Consider the following 20,046-nt stretch of genomic DNA (forward strand, 5'->3'; position numbering starts at 1 on the left):
GTTTTGACCCACAGATCCATTATACAAATAACATTGTGGTCTCTGAGAATGTCCAAAGAACACTTCCAACCACTGCTGGCTGACCACAGTTTTGTTCCCAATGCGTCTTTAGGGATAAGGAGTGAGATTTAAACCTGAGTCCAAAAATAGTAAACAGAATATAGAATAGCAGACTCCAAGTTGTGAATCAAGCTACCCCTATTTCCGATCTTACCTCACTCATTAGATTTCATATGCAATTTACATACATTTACAATTTATTATTATTTCCAGTATGATATCCTATACAGTAAACAGAGAATCCCTGTCTCAACTTAAGTCCATAAAGGTCCAAAATAACCCCAGTCATGTACAAAAGGGAAGACATATAGAAGAGCACCCCAAGGTTTGCAGAAATACTGAAAATCTTTCAAAGGAGGAGTCCTGCCCAGGAGGGAAAGAGAAATTGAAAAATTCTCCATGAGGTCTGACAATATTCAATAGCCACGAGAAGATGACTGACTGGTGGTGGTGGGTAGGGTGACAATTTGGGAGTGGCTGAGAAAAAGGACCAGAATATCCTGAAAGAAGGCACGGCCATATGGCTGGTTAGCCAGCTGAACTCTGGACAAAAATAGTCTGTACTGAAATATTTTACAGCAGCAGTATCTGTGGAGAGAATAATACCAATCAAAATGTCAAGACTACCAAAAACCTTATTGAAAAATGATATGTTTCTGAGAATGTGCAAAGTCTTTCTGGTTTCTACTTGGTAACTACAGTTCTTCTTCCACTTATGCATTTGAGATAACATGGCTGCGGGCATCTCTTTGCTACCACTGTTTGCCATTACTATGGCTCATTATCACATGTTGCCCATCACGTTCACTCTTGCAAGAACAGAAATATCTGCTTTCAATCGCACAGATCAGAGGCTGGCACCTCTGTGTGTAGGCAACCCTTTTTAGAAAATGACTGTTCAGCATTCACAGAGAGATAACTTGGAATCCAAATATTTGCTAATTCCAAAGCATGGATTTAAAGTAGGGGGTGGGTCATGGCTTCCAGAGCACAGAAGGTCCACGTCCTGCATTTTTGCAGGTTGCACACCCACCCTCCCTTCCCCAATAATTTTAACATCAAAATGAAGAGTCACCTTCCGCAAACATAATTTACATTAAAACCACACTGTGCCTCTTGTCTTATCATGAAAAGGGGAGGAGGTGGAAATTGGAGAGAGATACGTCATCAAGAGAGGATAATGTTGCTTGCACAGGACTGAAAGGGGGTGAAATTAGTCCCCAGACTGTCTCAAATTATCCACCATCTGTTTAAAGAGTCACTCACCACAGGAACATTGAAGACATAGAGGAGATCAAAGGGCAAGGCTGCGATCAAGTCCACAAAGAACCAGGTAGCCACGTAGTGGAGGCAGATAGAACGAGGATCATAAATCACCTGGCCCGACTGGCTAACGTATGTGGTCCGGAAATTCAAAATAATGTCTGCCAAGACATAAGAGGCAAAAAGATCAAACACTCTGCACATATTGTCGAAGCGACTCGAAGGCTTTCATGGCTGGAATCACTGAGGTGTTGTGTGGTTTCTAGGCTGTATGGCCATGTTCTAGTAGCATTTTCTCTTGACGTTTCACCTACATCTGTGGCTGGCACCTTCAGAGAGTTTCTACACTATATGCCCTTCCACACAGCCCTATGTCCCAGAATATCAAGGCAGAAAATCCCACATTATCTGAATGTGGACTCAGATAACCCAGTTCAAAGTAGATATTGTGGGATTTCCTTCCTTGATATTCTGGGATATAGGGCATTGTGGAAGGGCTCTATGTTTCCACCATGAATCACTGGGCCTTTCCACGCAGCCATATAACCCAGAATATCAAGGAGACAATACACAATATCTGCTTTGAACTGGGTTATCTGAGTCCACACTGCCATATAATCCAATTCAAAGCAGATAATGAGCAGCTGTGTGGAAGGGACCTCAGACAGAGGTTGGAAAAGTTAGTTGTCTGGATCACAATTCCAATACACCTCAACCAGAATGGCCAGTGATTGTTACTGGGGTAGATGACTTCTCCAAGTTATATTGTATAATGTACTAGCTGTACCCACCACATGTTGCTGTGGTCAATCTTCCCTCCCTCTTTCTCTCTTTCATTACCTCTTTCCTTTGCTCCCTCTTTCCTTCCTTCCCTTTTTTCTTTCCCCTCTTTCTCTCTTTCATTACCTCTTTCCTTTCCTCCCTCTTTCCTTCCTTCCCTTTTTTCTTTCCTTCTCTCCTTCCTTTCTTCTCTAGCTCTTTCCTTCCTCCCCCCTTTTCCTCCTCTCCCTCCTTCTTTTCTTTCATCCTTCTCTACCTCTTCCTTTCCTTCCTTCTCTCTTTCCTTCCTTCTTCCCCCCCTTTCTCTCCTTCTTTCTTTATTTCTTTCTATCTTGCTCTCCTTCCTTCCCTCCCTCTTTACTCCCTTCCCTTTTTTCTGTATAGTCATTTAGCTTTTCATCATTTAGCTTTTTGGGGTTTTAAGTCCTTTCTGCTCTTTTGGGGGGGGGGGGGCACTTATGAGTGATGGTCACTCATTGGTCTGTTAGGGGTGTAGTGTCCAAATTTCGTGTCAATTCGTCCAGTGGTTTTTGAGTTATGTTAATCCCAGAAACGAACATTACATTTTTATTTATATCAATTCTTTGTTTTTAATCTATTTTAAAACCAAATGTACTTTAGTTTTGTCACATTCTAAAGAACTTGATCCCCTATTCTTCAGTTCTGACTACAACTTCCATCTGCTCTTGCCATGACAGAAACTAGTAAAGGGTGATGGAAACTGTGACGCAACATCTGAAGGGTCACATCTTCCTCACTGCTCTCCTGTTGTTCTATAGTATTTATAATATTATTATAATACTTTATTTATTACCCACTTCTCCTTGCAGCCTGAGGTGGAGTATAACTAGTAGCAAGGTAGGACAAAGCATTATTAAAATACGTGTAACAAATAAACACAAGTAAAATGCAGCTTAAAATGTACTGATAAAATGCAGGTTAAAATCCATAAGGTAGGGTAGACATGCTGGAAGAGATAGGTTTTTAACTGTGTCTTAAATTCTGACAACAGATTTAGCTATCTGATCTCTTCTGGCAGATCATTCCACAAACTTGAGGCAGCAGATGATCAGAACCCTTCTCTTCCTTTCCCCACCTCACTGCTAATTAAATCGTGCAAGTGTCTATCTGTAATTTTCTGTTCCAGGAATACAAAGAGTTGTGTTGTTCTCACCGACAATGAAGAGCATCTCCACTGCGATGTCACTGACAATGGTGCTGCGGGCAGTCGCCAAGCTGTCTTCGGTGTCTGTGAAGCAGACGTTGTAAGGAACAGTCACGGCTACATAGAAAGTGGCCAGCAGGATGAGCCAATCCCACAGGGCCTTGAAGACACTGTAATGGAGGAGGATGAAGCGTGACTTCTGTATGGAGGCTACTTTATACTCGGGCACAGAGGGCTTGCTCTCGAAGACATCCTGAGGGATAGAGGAGATGAGAACCTCTTAGTCCTCAGTTTCACATGCATCAACAGGCTCAGTTGTTTTTCAGCATTTTGTAGGGTAGAACATATGATGCTTGGCCCTTCAAATGTTGGAAAGCTTCTCCCCTCAGCTTTAGCCAGCAGAGGAAAGGTAAAACATGATGGGAGATGAACAACAACATCTGGAGAGCCATATGTTTCCTATCCTTTTGTAAGGGCAGCCATGTGTAACTACCTACCATTCCAAGAACGCCCCTGAGAATAATGATGCTATGTCATGATGTTATTCCCAAGATAGCTTTATTCAGCTAAGCTAGAAACAGCCATAGCAAGGTTTCTTTGAAAAATACATTAAATTGGACTAGGAGAGAAAGAACCTTGTACTTAAAGGTTAGATTCCCACTCCTCATTAAAGGTTTTTGAGTTACACACTCAGAAAGAAATATGCACTCTTTCACAATTTCACCAAAAAGGTGGAAAATATTAAGCAGATCTTATCCATAAGCATCCCAAGCTCTGAGGATTACCTGGGAAGGAATACCACTAGAGCAGTGGTTCTCAACCTGGGGTCCCCAGATGTTTTTGGCCTTCAACTCCCAGAAATCCTAACAGCTAGTAAACTGGCTGGGATTTCTGGGAGTTGTAGGCCAAAAACATCTGGGGACCCCAGGTTGAGAACCACTGCACTAGTGCATTGCAGCACACCCAAATACCTGGGAGTTACTCTGGACCGTGCTCTGACCTACAAGAAGCACTGCCTGAATATCAAGCAAAAAGTGGGCGCTAGAAACAATATCATATGAAAGCTGACTGGCACAACCTGGGGATCACAACCAGATACAGTGAAGACATCTGCCCTGTGCTTTGCTACTCTGCTACTTAGTACGCATGCCCAGTGTGAAACACATCTCACCACACTAAAACAGTAGATTTGGCTCTTAATGAGACATGCCGCATTATCACGGGGTGTCTGCGCCCTATACCACTGGATAAATTACATTGTTTAGCCAGTATTGAACCACCTGACATCCTCTGTGAAGTAGCAGCCAACAGTTAAAGGACCAAGGCAGTGACATCTCCAGCTCATCCCCTGTTTGGGTATCAGCCAGCATGTCAACGACTTAAATCAAGAAATAGTTTTCTAAGATCTACAGAGACACTCGCTGGAACACCTCAGCAAGCAAGAGTCCAAAAGTGGCAGGCTCAAACCCAGAACCTCAATCAATGGCTGATACCAAATGAGAGACTCCCTCCTGGGCACACAGAAAACTCGGCGACTTGGAAGGTGCTAAACAGATTATGTTCTGGCACTACGAGATGCAGAGTCAATCTTAAGAAATGGGGCTACAAAGTGGAATCCACCTCATGCGAGTGTGGAGAAGAGCAAACTACAGACCATCTGCTGCGATGCAACCTGAGCCCTGCTCCATGCACAATGGAGGACCTTGTTGTGGCAACATCAGAGGCATTCCAAGTGGCCAGCTATTGGTCAAAAGACATTTAATCAACTACCAAGCTTGCAAACTTTGTGTTTTGTTTGTTTGTTTGTTTAAAAATGCAATGCAACTGTTTGGCTTGCTCCTGACATGATAAATAAATAAATAAATAATCCATGAGATGTAGACAATGAATGTAACTACTGATACCAGGCACGTGGATTCTGCAATCCTTGTAAGCATCGTGTTAAAGTGGTCCAATGTCATATTCATTTAGTTGACCGTGAGGCAAAAGCAGTCAGATATTCATAAGTCACATTAATTCCTACATTCACTGAAGCACATTTTAACCCGACTTTCAGCAAAGCTACAAAGGTTGAGATAAGTTTAAAAACATGGGTGTCGATCTGCTGTTAACAGCTGGACTTATATCCCGCTGACATTAATGAGATAAGTTGCTCATGATTAAATTATCTCATCCACTTAAGGGAATCTAGATAAGTCTTTCTAAGTTTTACTTAGATTAGCAAATTAGATTAGTGTCAGCTGCCTTTTTAAATAAAAAAGAACAACAATAATTGATCCATCAGACTCCTTCAACCTGGGGTCTTCTGGAGGATTGTGACTAAAGCTCCAGCCATCCCCAACCACCCATAGGCGGGATTATGTGGTTTATAGTTCAATATATATGGTACATCCCCTGATTGTGGAAGCCCATTTCAACATATCCTACTTAGTTTGAAAGAAAAAGCTAGGAGAAATCAAGTTTGGGAAGCTGAATGCAGTTCTCGGAGAAGACATTCAAAGTTGCTTCCCTGGGACTCTGAAACATAATTCAAAGCAAAAGTACTGAAATGCCTCGAATTTCTATTAACTATTAGGCAAGTGCTCTACGACTGCCATAGTGTGAACTTGGAATATAAGTAATTGTCAAACCTTTAGGCCCAGACATCAGCGTTAACCCCAACTTGGAATTTACAGATTAAACAACAACAAAATGTGTATCCAATATGTATGCATACATTTCCTCTTTGGGATGCTTCATCTTGCTGATGGGAAGCTTCCCACCGGAGTGGACATTATCTATCAGACAGATGGCAAGCTATTTAACCTCGGCAGACTGAAAGCCAAAACCAAGGTTACAACATCTTTAATAGAACTCCAGTATGCTGATGACAACACCATCTGTGCGCATTCAGAAGAAGACCTACAAGACACTCTAAACACCTTCGCAAGCATACGAGAAGCTCGGCCTATCATTGAACATCCAGAAAACAAAGTGCTCTTCCAGCAGTCACCAGCCAATCTCTCTCCAATGCCAGAAACACAGCTTAATGGTGTAACATTAGAAAATGTTGATCATTTCCGCTACCTTGGCAGCCACCTCTGCACCAAAATCAACATTGACACTGAAATACAACACCGCCTGAGCTCTGCGAGTGCAGTTTTTTTCTGAATGAAGCACAGAGTGTTTGAGGACCAGAACATCCATAGGGATACCAAGGTACTTGTTTATAAAGCTATTGTCCTCCCAACCCAGCTGTATGCCTGCAAAACATGGACTATCTACAGACATCACATGCAACTCCTGGAACGATTCCATCAGCGCTACCTGTGGAAAATCCTGCAAATCTCTTGGGAACACAAGTGGACAAATGCGAGCATGCTGAAGAAGCAAAGACCACCGGCACTGAAGCGATGGTCCTCCGTCATCAACTTTGCTGGATCGGCCACGATGTCTGGATGCCCGACCACCATCTCCCAAAGCAGTTGCTCTACCCCGAATTCAAGAGCGGAAAATGGAATGTTGGTGAGCAGGAAAAGAGATTTAAAGATAGGCTCAAAGCCAACCTTAACAATTCTGGCATAGACACTGAGAACTGGGAAGCCCTGGCCCTTGAGCACTCCAGCTGGAGGTCAGCTGTGACCAGCAGTGCTGTAGAATATGAAGAGGCATGAATGGAGGGCAAAAGAGAGAAACGTGCCAAGGGGAAGCCACATCAAGCCAACCCTGACCGGGATCGCCTTCCACCTGGAAACCAATGCCCTCACTGCGGGAGAAGATGCAGATCAAGAATAGGACTCCAGAGTCACCTACGGACCCACCGCACACTGCACACTGACCCTGGAGGACCATCCTACTCGGACAACGAGGAATTGCTGTAAAGTAAGTAAGTAATGGAAAGGAGGGGAAAATAGAGGAATAAGAGCTGCATGGTGTCTCAAAACAGCATACATTTCCTCTGCAGTAAAGTTATTAGGCTATTGTTAAAAAAAAAGTATTTTAAATGTTTTTGTCTGCCTGTCAACTATTCCAAATATCTGCCAGTTCTGGAAAGCTCAAGCAAGTGGGGCATTTTCCCTCCCGCCCAACACATGCACATACACACACTTCCCTCAGCTACCCACCCGGATAATCCTTTACAATTCCTCTGGGACACTTTCTTCCCAAGCGCACACCCCTTCCCCAAAAGCTCCTTAGGCCCCTAAGTGTGGATGAGGATCGGGAAGCCAGTCCTTTTGCAGGGAGATTGTCCACCATTATCAGCTTAGTGCATGTCAGTCCCTGCCCCTTCCCTCCCTCCCTCTGCCCACCCCACGTGGCAGGGGAAGGGTTTACCAGCCTGTAATACAGAATGGATAGTTTACAAGAGCAGCTGCTGAGGTTGTTGTTCAACAGTGTCTCTCTCCTCCTGCCCCCCACCATACCCTGCATCCTCCAACCACCACCCTTCCCTGAAGCAGCCCAAAGCCTTTTAATCTGCCTCGGCGTTAGGTCACAGGGGAACAGCTGTCAAGGCATGAAGAGCGGCAGAGGGAAAAAAGCATAGGTTTTAGTGGTCAGCAGGGGGCCCTTCTTGCTAGGGTTGGGTATCCAGATGTTTCCAAGTCACCGACACTTTCCTTCGAACTCCATCTACCCCATACAGTTACATACAAATAGACCAATTCCTGTGGCAAAATCAGACTGGCAACCACAAGGCACAAACTCTCAAATATGCTCTCTAGAAACAAAAACTATTGCTTTTCTCATACAATTTTTGTTCGTGTCAGGATCTTGGAGTCCTCGTAGACAACAAGTTAAACATGAGCCAACAATGTGATGTGGCGGCAAAAAAACCCAATGGGATTTTGGCCTGCATCAATAGGAACATAGTGTCTAGATCTAGGGAAGTCATGCTACCCCTCTATTCTGCTTTGGTTAGACCACACCTGGAATATTGTGTCCAATTCTGGGCACCACAATTCAAGAGAGATATTGACAAGCTGGAATGTGTCCAGAGGAGGGCAACTAAAATGATCAAGGGTCTGGAGAACAAGCCCTATGAGGAGCGGCTTAAGGAGCTGGGCATGTTTAGCCTGAAGAAGAGAAGGCTGAGAGGAGATATGATAGCCATGTATAAATATGTGAGAGGAAGCCACAGGGAGGAGGGAGCAAGCTTGTTTTCTGCTTCCTTGGAGACTAGGACGCGGAACAATGGCTTCAAACTACAAGAGAGGAGATTCCATCTGAACATGAGGAAGAACTTCCTGACTGTGAGAGCCGTTCAGCAGTGGAACTCTCTGCCCCGGAGTGTGGTGGAGGCTCCTTCTTTAGAAGCTTTTAAACAGAGGCTGGGTGGCCATCTGTCAGGGGAGATTTGAATGCAATATTCCTGCTTCTTGACAGGGGGTTGGACTGGATGGCCCATGAGGTCTCTTCCAACTCTTTGATTCTATGATTCTAGGAGTGACTTGAGAAACTACAAGTCGCTTCTGGTGTGAGAGAATTGGTCAGCTATGGAGCAAGATTATGGTACTGGATTTTAACAATGGTTATAACTGTTGCTACATTTTACAAGATACTGAATGTTGCTCTTTTTTATTGTTTGAATAGCTTGTAATTTTAATATAATTTTACTCTTTTATCAGTTGGTTTACAATGCGCCTTTGGAAGGTTAATATCTTAAAAGAGGGAATAGGTATTTATTTAATAAAAATAATAAAGCTGAATAAATTGCTCAGGAGTTAAGTTATGAAAGTGTCTCTCAAAATATCTCTGTGTTGTTTCTACTTTAATTTAACCTATCTTTCAGTGAGACTAAGAAAAGAGTTAATTCCTATTGTAATGCTTATGTAATTTCTTTGTTCCTATCAAGTGCGAGTCTTCATTTCTAATTCCTGATCAGATACATTTTCCGCCTGCAAGGACATTGTCTAGATCAGGGGTCCACAAACTTTTTAAACAGAGGGCCAGGTCATAGTCCCTCAAACTGTTGGAGGGCTGGATTATAATTTGGAAAAAAAATGAATGAATTCCTATGCACAGTGCACGTATCTTATTTCCCCACCTGTATGAAGGTCTATTTTTACGACCCCGTTCCTTTATGAGTTTCTCCCTAACAAACAATCTGCTCTATCTCTGTCTCATCCTGATTTTTAGTATTTTTAGTGTTTTCGTTTTTCATCATGCACGTGTGGCCTGTTCATTGCTATTTTATTGTGTATGATTTTTATCGTTTTTGTACTTATATGTTGTATGTATTTTATTGTGTTGTTATTGTGTTTTGGTTTTATTTTATTGTAATATGCTGTTGGGCTTGGCCTCATGTAAGCCGCCCCGAGTCCCCATTTGGGAGATTGTGGCGGGGTATTAAATAACTATTATTATTATTGCTATTATTATTATTATTATTATTATTATTATTATTGCTCCAATATTCTCTCACCCTTTGTAAGACTGGCTAAGGCTGGTGAAGAAGGCAAGCCAGCAACATCTGGAAGGCATCATGCTTTCCACTCTTGCTTTCAGTAGCCAGCAGCTTCTACATCAGTGGTTCTCAACCTATGGGCCCCCAGGTGTTTTACCCTATAACTCCCAGAAATCGCATCCAGTTTACCAGCTGTTAGGATTTCTGGGAGTTGAAGGCCAAAACATCTGGGGACCCACAGGTTGAGAACCACTATTCTACATAATTCTGCATTGCTCTGAGCAGGACTTTGGATAGCTCTCCCCTTACTATGCTCCCATAAGGTCTCTGTTACATCTGTGGATCTACAGAGTATCCATCTGTTGCACCATTCCCACCAACTAGGGAAACTCTGAGCTGCTTCAAAGAGTAAAGCCTGTAGCTGAAAGATGACCCTCAGTTGAGGCTGCAGCATTAATGGCCCTCAAAGTGGTGAGCTTAATGCTATTAACACACTGTAGGCACTGGCTTCTGCCCAAAAAATGTCTCTGGAGGATGCACTCTGCTTGGAGAAAGCATGCAATACATAGCTCTACATCAGGAGTAGCTAATCCAAAGAAGTAGTTTTGCTTAAATGTGCACAATTCCAGATGTTTGGGACCATGTGTCCCTCCAGATCAGTGGTTCTCAACTTGTGGGTCCCCAGGTGTTTTGGCCTACAACTCCCAGAAACCCCAGCCGGTTTACCAGCTGTTAGGATTTCTGGGAGTTGGAGGCCAAAACATCTGGGGACCCACAGGGTGAGAACCACTGCTCCAGATGCTCTCAGACTGCAACGAGTGGTGCGGGTTGATGGGAATTGTAATAAAAAAGCATCTGGAAGGCCATAATCTTAGTGCCCTTCTAGACAGGCCCTATATCCCTGGATCTGATCCCAGGTTTTCTGCTTTAAACTGGATTATATGAGTCTGCACTGCCAGATAATCTGGGATAAACAGAAAACCTGGGATCAGATGCTAGGATATAAGTCCTGTCTGGAAGGGCCCCATGTCCCTTCTCTAGGAAGCCTCATCAAATCCACTGGAGAAGTGATGAAATTTCCTAATGAGCAGAACTATAGATGGCTTGGCCGAATCACCCAGCCACACATCCAAAGTCTCATCTCCAAAAAGCCCCCACTTTAGAATGGAACAATAGTTTATCAGAGGAAGCTATTTGGAGAGCAGTCAAGTTACAGCAATAAATGCACCAGCAGGAACAAAACTGAGATATGTAGAGCTACAAAGAACAGTCAGCTCCCCCCTCCCCTACAAATAGGTTATATCTTTACACTGTTGATCTTCATCTCCGTCCGTTCCTTCCTGGTGAACTGGCGAGCGAGATGGTGGAGAGCTGTGCGCCCCTGTCGCCTGGCTGCCCGCAGGTGGGAACTCTCTGCCTTCTTACAGCGGTGCTTTTCTAGAAGAGGAGAGAAAGAGTTGGAGTCACAGAAGTCACAGACTTTATGGTCATGTTCCAGAAGCATTCTCTTCTGATATTTCGCCCACATCTGTGGCAGGCATCATCAGAGGTTGTGAGGTCTGTTGGAAACTAGACAAGTAGGGTTTATTAGGAGTGCTATTACCTTCCTGCCGGAGCAGTACCTATTGATCTACTCACATTTGCATGTTTTTGAACTGCTAGGCTGGCAGAAGCTGGGGCTAACAGTGGGAGCTCATACCACTCCCTGGATTCAAACCTGCGACCTTTCAGTCAGCAAGTTCAGCAGCTCAGCGCTTTAACCCACTGCGCCACTGGGGGCTCCTAATTAAATACGAATGTTATTAAAAATAAACACTAGTTTTAAAAACCATTACAACTGATTTTAAAAATCTAGCTCAGACTACAAAACTTGGAAACATTATTTATCTGATGTGTTGTCAAAGGCTTTCATGGCCGGAATCACTGGGTTGTTGTGAGTTTTCTGAATTGTGTGGCCATGTTCCAGAAGAATTCTCTTCTGATGTTTCACCCACATCTATGGCAGTCATCCCCAGAGGTTGTGAGGTCTGTTAGAAACTAGGCAAGTGAGGTTTATATATCTCTGGAATGTCCAGGGTGGGAGAAAGAAGTCTTGTCTGTTCGAGGCAAGTGTGAATGTTGCAATTGGCCACTTTGATTAGCATTGAATATTTATTTATTTATTTAAAACCTTTATATCCCGATCTTCTCTACCTCTATAGAGGGACTCAGACTGGCTAGCAGCAAAGATTCAATTCCAATAATACAATCTAAAACATCATACAAAAGGATTAAAATACATATAGAGTAAAAATACATATAAGCCAAATTGCCAAGATAAATCACGTCCAGTTCAGTTCACCTATGTGGTCAGTAACTTTAGTTTATTGCCGGTCTCAGCCATTATTCTGGGAATGCTTTGTTCCATAGCCAGGATTTCACTAGCTTCTTGAAGGTCAGGAGGGAGGGGGCAGATCTGATCTCAATCGGGAGAGATTTCCATAGCCGAGGGGCCACCACAGAAAAGGCTCTGTCTCTTGTTCCCACCAGACGCGATTGCAAATGTGGTGGGACCGAGAGCAGGGCCCCTCCAGAAGATCTTAACAGCCTTGATGGTTCGTAGGGGAGAATACGTTCAGACAGGTAAACTGGGCTAGAACCATATAGGGTTTTGTAGGTTAACACTTATTAGGCACTTATTAGAAAATGCTGATTTGGAATAGCCTTTCAGCTTCAAAGTCTGGCTGCTTCTTGCCTGTTAGGAGGTGTTAGCTGGCCCTGGCTGTTGCCTACCTGGAATTCCCATTTTCTGGGTGTTGTTCTTTATTTACTGTCCTAATTTTAGAGTTTTTTTAAATCCTGGAAGCCACATTTTGTTCATTTTCATAGTTTCATGTTTTATGTAGGTTTCAATGCATCCATTTTGTCCCCTTCGGCTTTTTTTTTCATCTTTTCTCCAGAGAATTTGCTGTCCTTCCCTTTGTCTATCCAACCAAATTGAAATGCTGACTTCAGAACCCTATATATGATTTTCAAAGTCTGCCGTTATCTCTCAGGAGCAAGTCATCTCAGATACCAAAGTTTACAATAATGTGGTTTCATAAAGGGTTCTCAAAGCTGTCAACAATAAGACAATCATAAACAGGACAGCTTTGTAAGTGAAGTGAAAAGGCAGCTCAGACAGAAGGAAAAAAACAACAACAAAAAAACACCATATAGAGCAGACAGAACAATAAGCAACCATTTTTGGAATTGGAGGATTCTAGAAGAGACCGGCCAAAGGAATAGTAGAAATAAATAAATTTGAGCTAGCTTCTTACAGCAGTACTTTTCTACAATAGCTGAGGACAGAAAGAGTTTTTGTGTACTGCTCTAAAGTTTGGGGATATTGGTCACTAGACGCAACACAAAAGTTAGACTGGGTTCTGTGGGTTCACCCATTCCAATATGCATCTAACAACAGGAATCTTGCTTTATTATTTTTTTCATTAATCAAAGAACTACTCATCCTAGATTCAAGAAATGGGCATCTTTGTGTCTAGGACGTAAGGTGGTCATGGCAGGCCTTAGTAAACCTTGTTACATTTCATGGGACTTACACCCAGCTATGTATGTATAGGCTTAAACGTTAAGAGAGTCTAAGATCATCAGCTGCTGCCTCCAACTTTATGCATCAGCAGAGACTTTGGCAAGGAATCCTAGTTGTAAAACAAGATTGCCCACTGAAATGGTGAGATCTCCTTCGCTGGACTTCTTCAAAAGGAGGTTGGACAACTCTTGCTGGGAATGATGTAGCTAGAGATCTATATTAAGCAATCAATAGGACCTAATGGTCCACACAATTCCTTCAAATTTTATAATTCCATGGGACCACATCAACTTACTTAACCAAGTAAGTTCCTGGCTATCAGCGTTCAGGAAAATGCCTCCAGCAACTTTAAGAGGCAAACTTCTTGATGACATCCAACCAAATTGTGTTTGGATGCAGCACCACACCAATACTACCCCTACCACCTATCCTAGTTATGATACCATTGATAAAGGACACAAGCATAGCTTGGAAAGGTTATTTTCAGGAGCTATAATGTCTGGAATTTCCCATCCAGTATAGACAGTGGTCATGTTGCTTAGGGGATTCTAGGAGTTGTAATGCAAAGAGCTTTGAATACAGCTAAGAACTTAATATCTGCAAATTTTGATACAGACTGATCTCTCACCCTTACACTTTCTGGATTTGAAAGTATTTGAAAGTGAATAACACTTATTAGAAATGCCGATTTGGAACATAGGAAGCAATCTTGAACTGAGACAAACATTAGTCCATTTATCCCACTATCTTCTACACATTGAATGGAAGGGACCTAAGTTCAAGGCTAGTCCTACCACAGGGTAGGGACTGAAACTATGAGCTTCTAGAGGATACCCATGTGGTTTGCTACTGAGGCCCTTTCCACATAGCTGTATAAAATCCCACATTATATGCTCCATCAATGTTTAACTTTTACACAAATGATCAGCCACTGCCAGAAGGGACAGAGAGTTTCATCTATGCTGATGATTTCAAGCAGGGAGCCTTGAAATGGTTGAACAGAAGCTCTCTGAAGCTTTAGGTGCTCTTACTGCCTATTACAGGGAAAACCAGTTGATTCCTAATCCATCTAAAATGCAGACGTGTGCTTTTCATCTTAAGAACAGTCAAGCATTTTGAGCTCTGAGGATTACCTGGAAAGGAATCTTACTGGAGCACTGCAGCACAACAAAATACCTGGGAGTTACTCTGGACCAAGAAGCACTGCTTGAATATCAAGTAGAAAGTGGGTGCTTGAAATAATATACGAAAGCTGACTGGCACAATCTGGGGGTCACAATCAGATACAGTGAAGACATCTTCCCCTTGCACTTTGCTACTCTGCTGCTGAATGCACATGCCCAGTGTGGGATACATTTCACCACATTAAAACAGTGAATGTGACTCTTAATGAGATATGCCACATTATCTTAATGAGACATGCCACATGTCTACACCCTACACTGCTGGAGAAACTATCTTAAGGTATTTTCCTTACGCTATATGCTTTGCAGCCTGGAGCTTGGGAACATTGCTTTTTTGGCACTGCAAGTGCCATAACCATATTGCTATCTTGGCCACAGGACATGTTGGTTGGCGATTTCTCAGAGGTGTCATCCAAAAATAACATTGCTGAATTCTGCCACCACCCTAACATAGATAGATAGATGATAGATAGATAGATAGATAGATAGATAGATATGCTTCAAACTGGGTTAGATGGCCATGTAACCCAGTTCGAAGCAGATATTGTGGATTATCTGCCAGCTATTCTGAGTTATATGGGTGTGTGGAAGGACCCTGAGTTATATCCCTTTTTCAACTTCCAGATAGTGCCAAAAATAAGAAGAGGGGAAAAATTTGTACATGCCTCCATTTTCAATGGAGATATGATTTCACTAAAAGGAGGCATATGTGCCCCACAAGAAATAATACACATCTTCCCTCATTAGAAAAGGCTCACAGAAGCCAACCACCATCTTGGCTATGAGAATCCCGTATGAAACCACACAAAAGGAGGAAGTCGTGCACTTTCTCCTTTCCTTTTTAATGGAATGTTTCAGATTGGTTCATAGCTAAACACTGTCTTAAGGTAGATCCCTTACGCTATATGCCTTGCTGCCTGGAGCTTGGTTACATTGCTTTTTTTGGCACTGTAATTATGATAACCATATGGTTATCTTGGCCACAGGGTGATTTCTGAGAGGTGTCATCCAAAAACTGGTGAGTTCTGCAGTCACCCTGACCATCACCACACAATCTCCTTCTCTCCTGTATGTCCCCTGTAAGATGCTTGGCAATCCCAACTCATTTCCCCAGTAGTGCCCACTCACCATCCTTTTTCTCGCTGGGCTGACTCTTCCCACGGCCGTCAGTGATATCCTTGAAGGAGAAGAGGAAAAGAACCACCTCTCCTTTTTCATTCTTGATAGGTACAATGTCCAATAGGCACCAAAAGGGTGTTCCTGCACACAGGGAAAGGCAAAAGAACAAAATTTCGTAAGTCTTCTGCATCATGTGTGTATGTTGGAGGGGCGAAGATAATAATGATACACAAACCAAGTTAACTGCGGTTGAAAGCCTCTAAATTTAACAACACAATGCAAAAAATGAAAATATCAATTAGAATAATATACATTTGTGAGTTTTAGAAGCTCCCGGGCTTCTTAAACTTCACATACTTCAGAATGGCATGCAGCTGGTGGCTCCCATGTCACTCAAGCATTGAATCTATTCTGAGTTTTAGTCTGAACTTTAAAACCACCATTGAAGGTGCAGAACCTCTTTTGGGGAGAGGGCTCAGTACTTCCAATAGTTCCTTTAAAGTTTAGTCTAAAATCTATAGAAAATTCGCATCAAAGCCACCAGCTGTGACTGTTTATGTTTAGGGCCTCTGTAAATATTAACCAACCCTAAGAAAAGATCGGCCCCACTCCCACACACACATAATCCCTGCCGTGTTCATCAGCAACTTTCTTTACTCCTCTGTTTTTCAGGATAGCCTGAAGTTTCAGGATTTACTGACCCCCAACACATCTTTTTGTGCAATTCTCCTTAAGCTTAGAGTAGGGAAAACACCATGGACTTAAAACACTCGGTCTAAAAGATCTCATAGGAATGGGTCAACTTTCCATGGGCCAGTCCAGACAGTACCTTTATCCCAGGAGCTTCCACAGCAAACAGGAGGGTGGTCAAATGCCATTCCCTCAAAACGCAGAAGCAATCGCCACAAATGGCAAAAAATGTAAGATTTCCAGGTAAGGGAATATCACAGTTTTGAGCAGAATGTGTGGATCTTTGCATGTCTGTATGTCTGTGCAATCGGAAATCATGGTATTTTTAATCTGGGTTTGTTCCCGGGGTTTTAGATGTCTGTTCCTGATTGGTTGGGTCCCAAAAAGAATGTGACACTTGAGTAGAAGGCAAAAACTTTGTTTGTTTGCCAGAAACTTCATGAAACATGTGGAGGGCACATTTTTTCTGGCTAGGACAAAAAATGGAACTTTTGCTGTTATTCGCTGCAGTGATTCTCTGCATCTTGAGGTTTTGGTTTTTTTTAAAGCCAAAGTTTCTGGTGGAAATCCCACAGCGGCCATCTTTGAAGCCTCTAAATATTGCAACAAAGCATCAAGTTTGGACAACAGAGGCAGAAATCCCGTGAACAACAGGTCTGTATATGGACCTCTTCTGAAGTCCCAGGATTTTTGCCCATTTAAAACCCGTGATTTAGTGCTGTCTGGAAGCGGCCCATATTTGCAGAATGGCACCTTTCCTCGGAGTTGTGGGTTTTTAAAGGAAAAATAGTATTGCTTTTGATCATAGGATAGCATTCTACTAGTATAATTACAAGTTTTTAACTTTGTTTATGTTTTATGGTTTTTCTATACATTATAACCATATTCTCAATTTGCTTCTGACACAATAAATAAATAATTCTACTCATACTCAAATGCTCCCTGAAAAACAAACATTATAGAACCACCCTGATGTTGATTTGGGCTGAACACAACTGCTATGATATGACTCAAATTAAAACTGCTTTGTAAATACATATTGAATGCCTAGGTTTGGATGTACCTCCAGAGAGAGAGAGAGAGAGAGAGAGAGAGAATTTCTTATGCTGCACAAGAAATTCAAGACAGCAATCTGGGAAACCAGCTTGAAATCATCTGGATAAGAATCAAGGGAACTGGGACTCAAAAAGATGTCGTTGTAGGCGTCTACTACAGACCCCCAAGCCAGGAGGAAGATCGTGATGAAGTCTTCTGCCAACAGTTGACCAAGCAGGCACAGAAAAGAGATGTAGTAGTCATGGGCGATTTCAACTATCCCGATATTTGCTGGAAAACAAACTCGGCCAAGAGCACAAGGTCCAACAAATTCCTCGCTTGCCTTGCAGACAATTTCATGGTCCAGAAGGTAGAAGAGGCAACAAGGGGATTGGCTACTCTTGATCTCATCCTAACAAATGCGGAGGACCTGATCGATGCGGTCGAAGTGGTAGGATCCTTAGGGGCAAGTGACCATGTGCTCCTGCAATTTGAGGTACAAAGGAAGGCCGAAACTAAGACAAGTCAAACCCGCATTTTGGACTTTAGGAGAGCTGATTTCCAAAAAATGAAGGAAACGCTGAGCAGCATTCCGTGGACACAGATACTAAAAGACAAGGGAGCTACGGATGGATGGGAATTTCTCAAGAGTGAAATACTCAAGGCGCAATTGCAAACCGTGCCAACAAAGAGAAAAAATAGGACAAGTGCAAAGAAGCCAGAATGGATGTCCAAAGAACTTCTAACTGTGCTGAGACACAAAAGAGACATGCACAAGAAGTGGAAAAAGGGAGAAATCACCAAAGAAGAATTCAAACAAATAGCCAACACCTGTAGGGAAAAGGTCCGCAAGGCTAAAGCAAAAAACGAGCTCAGACTTGCCAGGGACATTAAAAACAATAAAAAGGGCTTCTATTCTTATGTCAGTAGAAAAAGGAAAAACAAGGAGGCGATAGGACCTCTTCGAGGAGAAGATGGGGTAATGCTGACAGGGGATAGGGAAAAGGCAGAACTACTTAATGCCTTCTTTGCCTCGGTCTTCTCACAAAAAGAGAGTCTTCAACCTCAGCAAGATGGAGTGGATGAGGGATTGGAGGACATCCAACCCCAAATTGGGAAAGAAGTCGTCCAGGAATACCTGGCCGCTCTTAATGAGTTCAAGTCCCCAGGGCCAGATCAACTACACCCCAGAGTATTGAAGGAACTAGCGGAAGTCATTTCGGAACCATTGGCAACCATCTTTGAGAGTTCTTGGAGAACGGGAGAAGTTCCAGCAGATTGGAGGAGGGCCAATGTGGTCCCAATCTTCAAGAAGGGAAAAAAGGACGACCCAAACAACTACCGTCCGGTCAGCCTCACGTCGATACCGGGCAAGATTCTGGAAAAGATTGTTAAGGAAGTGGTCTGCAAACACTTAGAAACAAATGCAGTCATCGCTAATAGTCAACATGGATTTATCAAAAACAAGTCATGCCAGACTAATCTGATCTCTTTCTTCGATAGAGCTACAAGCTGGGTAGATGCGGGGAATGCCGTGGATGTAGCGTACCTGGATTTCAGTAAGGCCTTCGACAAGGTCACCCATGACCTTCTGGCAAGGAAACTAGTCCAATGTGGGCTAGGCAAAACTACGGTGAGGTGGATCTGTAATTGGTTAAGTGGACGAACACAGAGAGTGCTCACTAATGCTTCCTCTTCATCTTGGAAAGAAGTGACGAGCGGAGTGCCGCAGGGCTCCGTCCTGGGCCCAGTCCTGTTCAACATCTTTATTAATGACTTAGATGAAGGGCTAGAAGGCATGATCATCAAGTTTGCAGACGACACCAAATTGGGAGGGATAGCCAATAGTCCAGAGGACAGGAGCAGAATTCAAAACGATCTTGACAGATTAGAGAGATGGGCCAAAACTAACAAAATGAAGTTCAACAGTGACAAATGCAAGATACTCCACTTTGGCAGAAAAAATGAAATGCAAAGATACAGAATGGGGGACGCCTGGCTCGAGAGCAGTACGTGTGAAAAAGATCTTGGAGTCCTCGTGGACAACAAGTTAAACATGAGCCAACAATGTGATGTGGCGGCAAAAAAAGCCAATGGGATTTTGGCCTGCATCAATAGAAGCATAGTGTCTAGATCTAAGGAAGTAATGCTGCCCCTCTATTCTGCTTTGGTTAGACCACATCTGGAATATTGTGTCCAATTCTGGGCACCACAATTCAAGAGAGATGTTGACAAGCTGGAAAGTGTCCAGAGGAGGGCGACTAAAATGATCAAGGGTCTGGAGAACAAGCCCTATGAGGAGCGGCTTAGGGAACTGGGCATGTTTAGCCTGAAGAAGAGAAGGCTGAGAGGAGATATGATAGCCATGTATAAATATGTGAGAGGAAGCCACAGGGAGGAGGGAGCAAGCTTGTTTTCTGCTTCCTTGGAGACCAGGACGCGGAACAATGGCTTCAAACTACAAGAGAGGAGATTCCATCTGAACATTAGGAAGAACTTCCTGACTGTGAGAGCCGTTCAGCAGTGGAACTCTCTGCCCCGGAGTGTGGTGGAGGCTCCTTCTTTGGAAGCTTTTAAGCAGAGGCTGGATGGCCATTTGTCAGGGGTGATTTGAATGCAATATTCCTGCTTCTTGGCAGGGGGTTGGACTGGATGGCCCATGAGGTCTCTTCCAACTCTATGATTCTATGATTCTATGATTCTATGATTCTATGAGAGAACAAAAAGCACAGTAGGAGTTTTGATTATTTTTTTTAAAAAGGAAAGAGCACGCTAAAAAAGTGTTCAGCCCCAAACA

The 20,046-nt window shown here is 43.0% G+C and overlaps 1 protein-coding gene across 3 annotated transcripts in view; it reads right to left on the bottom strand.

Annotated features, from left to right (window-relative positions):
• KCNH4 (potassium voltage-gated channel subfamily H member 4) overlaps positions 1–20,046 on the bottom strand; it is an 86,676-nt gene that overhangs the window by 24,702 nt on the left and 41,928 nt on the right. For all 3 annotated transcript variants that reach the window (XM_060780955.2, XM_060780958.2, XM_060780957.2), the window contains exons 3-6: positions 15,534–15,665; positions 10,963–11,090; positions 3,278–3,521; positions 1,327–1,484 (exon numbers count right to left, since the gene is read on the bottom strand). In XM_060780955.2, the coding sequence (XP_060636938.2) occupies positions 1,327–1,484; positions 3,278–3,521; positions 10,963–11,090; positions 15,534–15,665 (662 nt within the window). The remainder of the gene's footprint in view (positions 1–1,326; positions 1,485–3,277; positions 3,522–10,962; positions 11,091–15,533; positions 15,666–20,046) is intronic.

This window comes from Anolis sagrei, chromosome 6, assembly GCF_037176765.1.
Source record: "Anolis sagrei isolate rAnoSag1 chromosome 6, rAnoSag1.mat, whole genome shotgun sequence".
Classification (NCBI taxonomy): Eukaryota; Metazoa; Chordata; class Lepidosauria; order Squamata; family Dactyloidae; genus Anolis; species Anolis sagrei.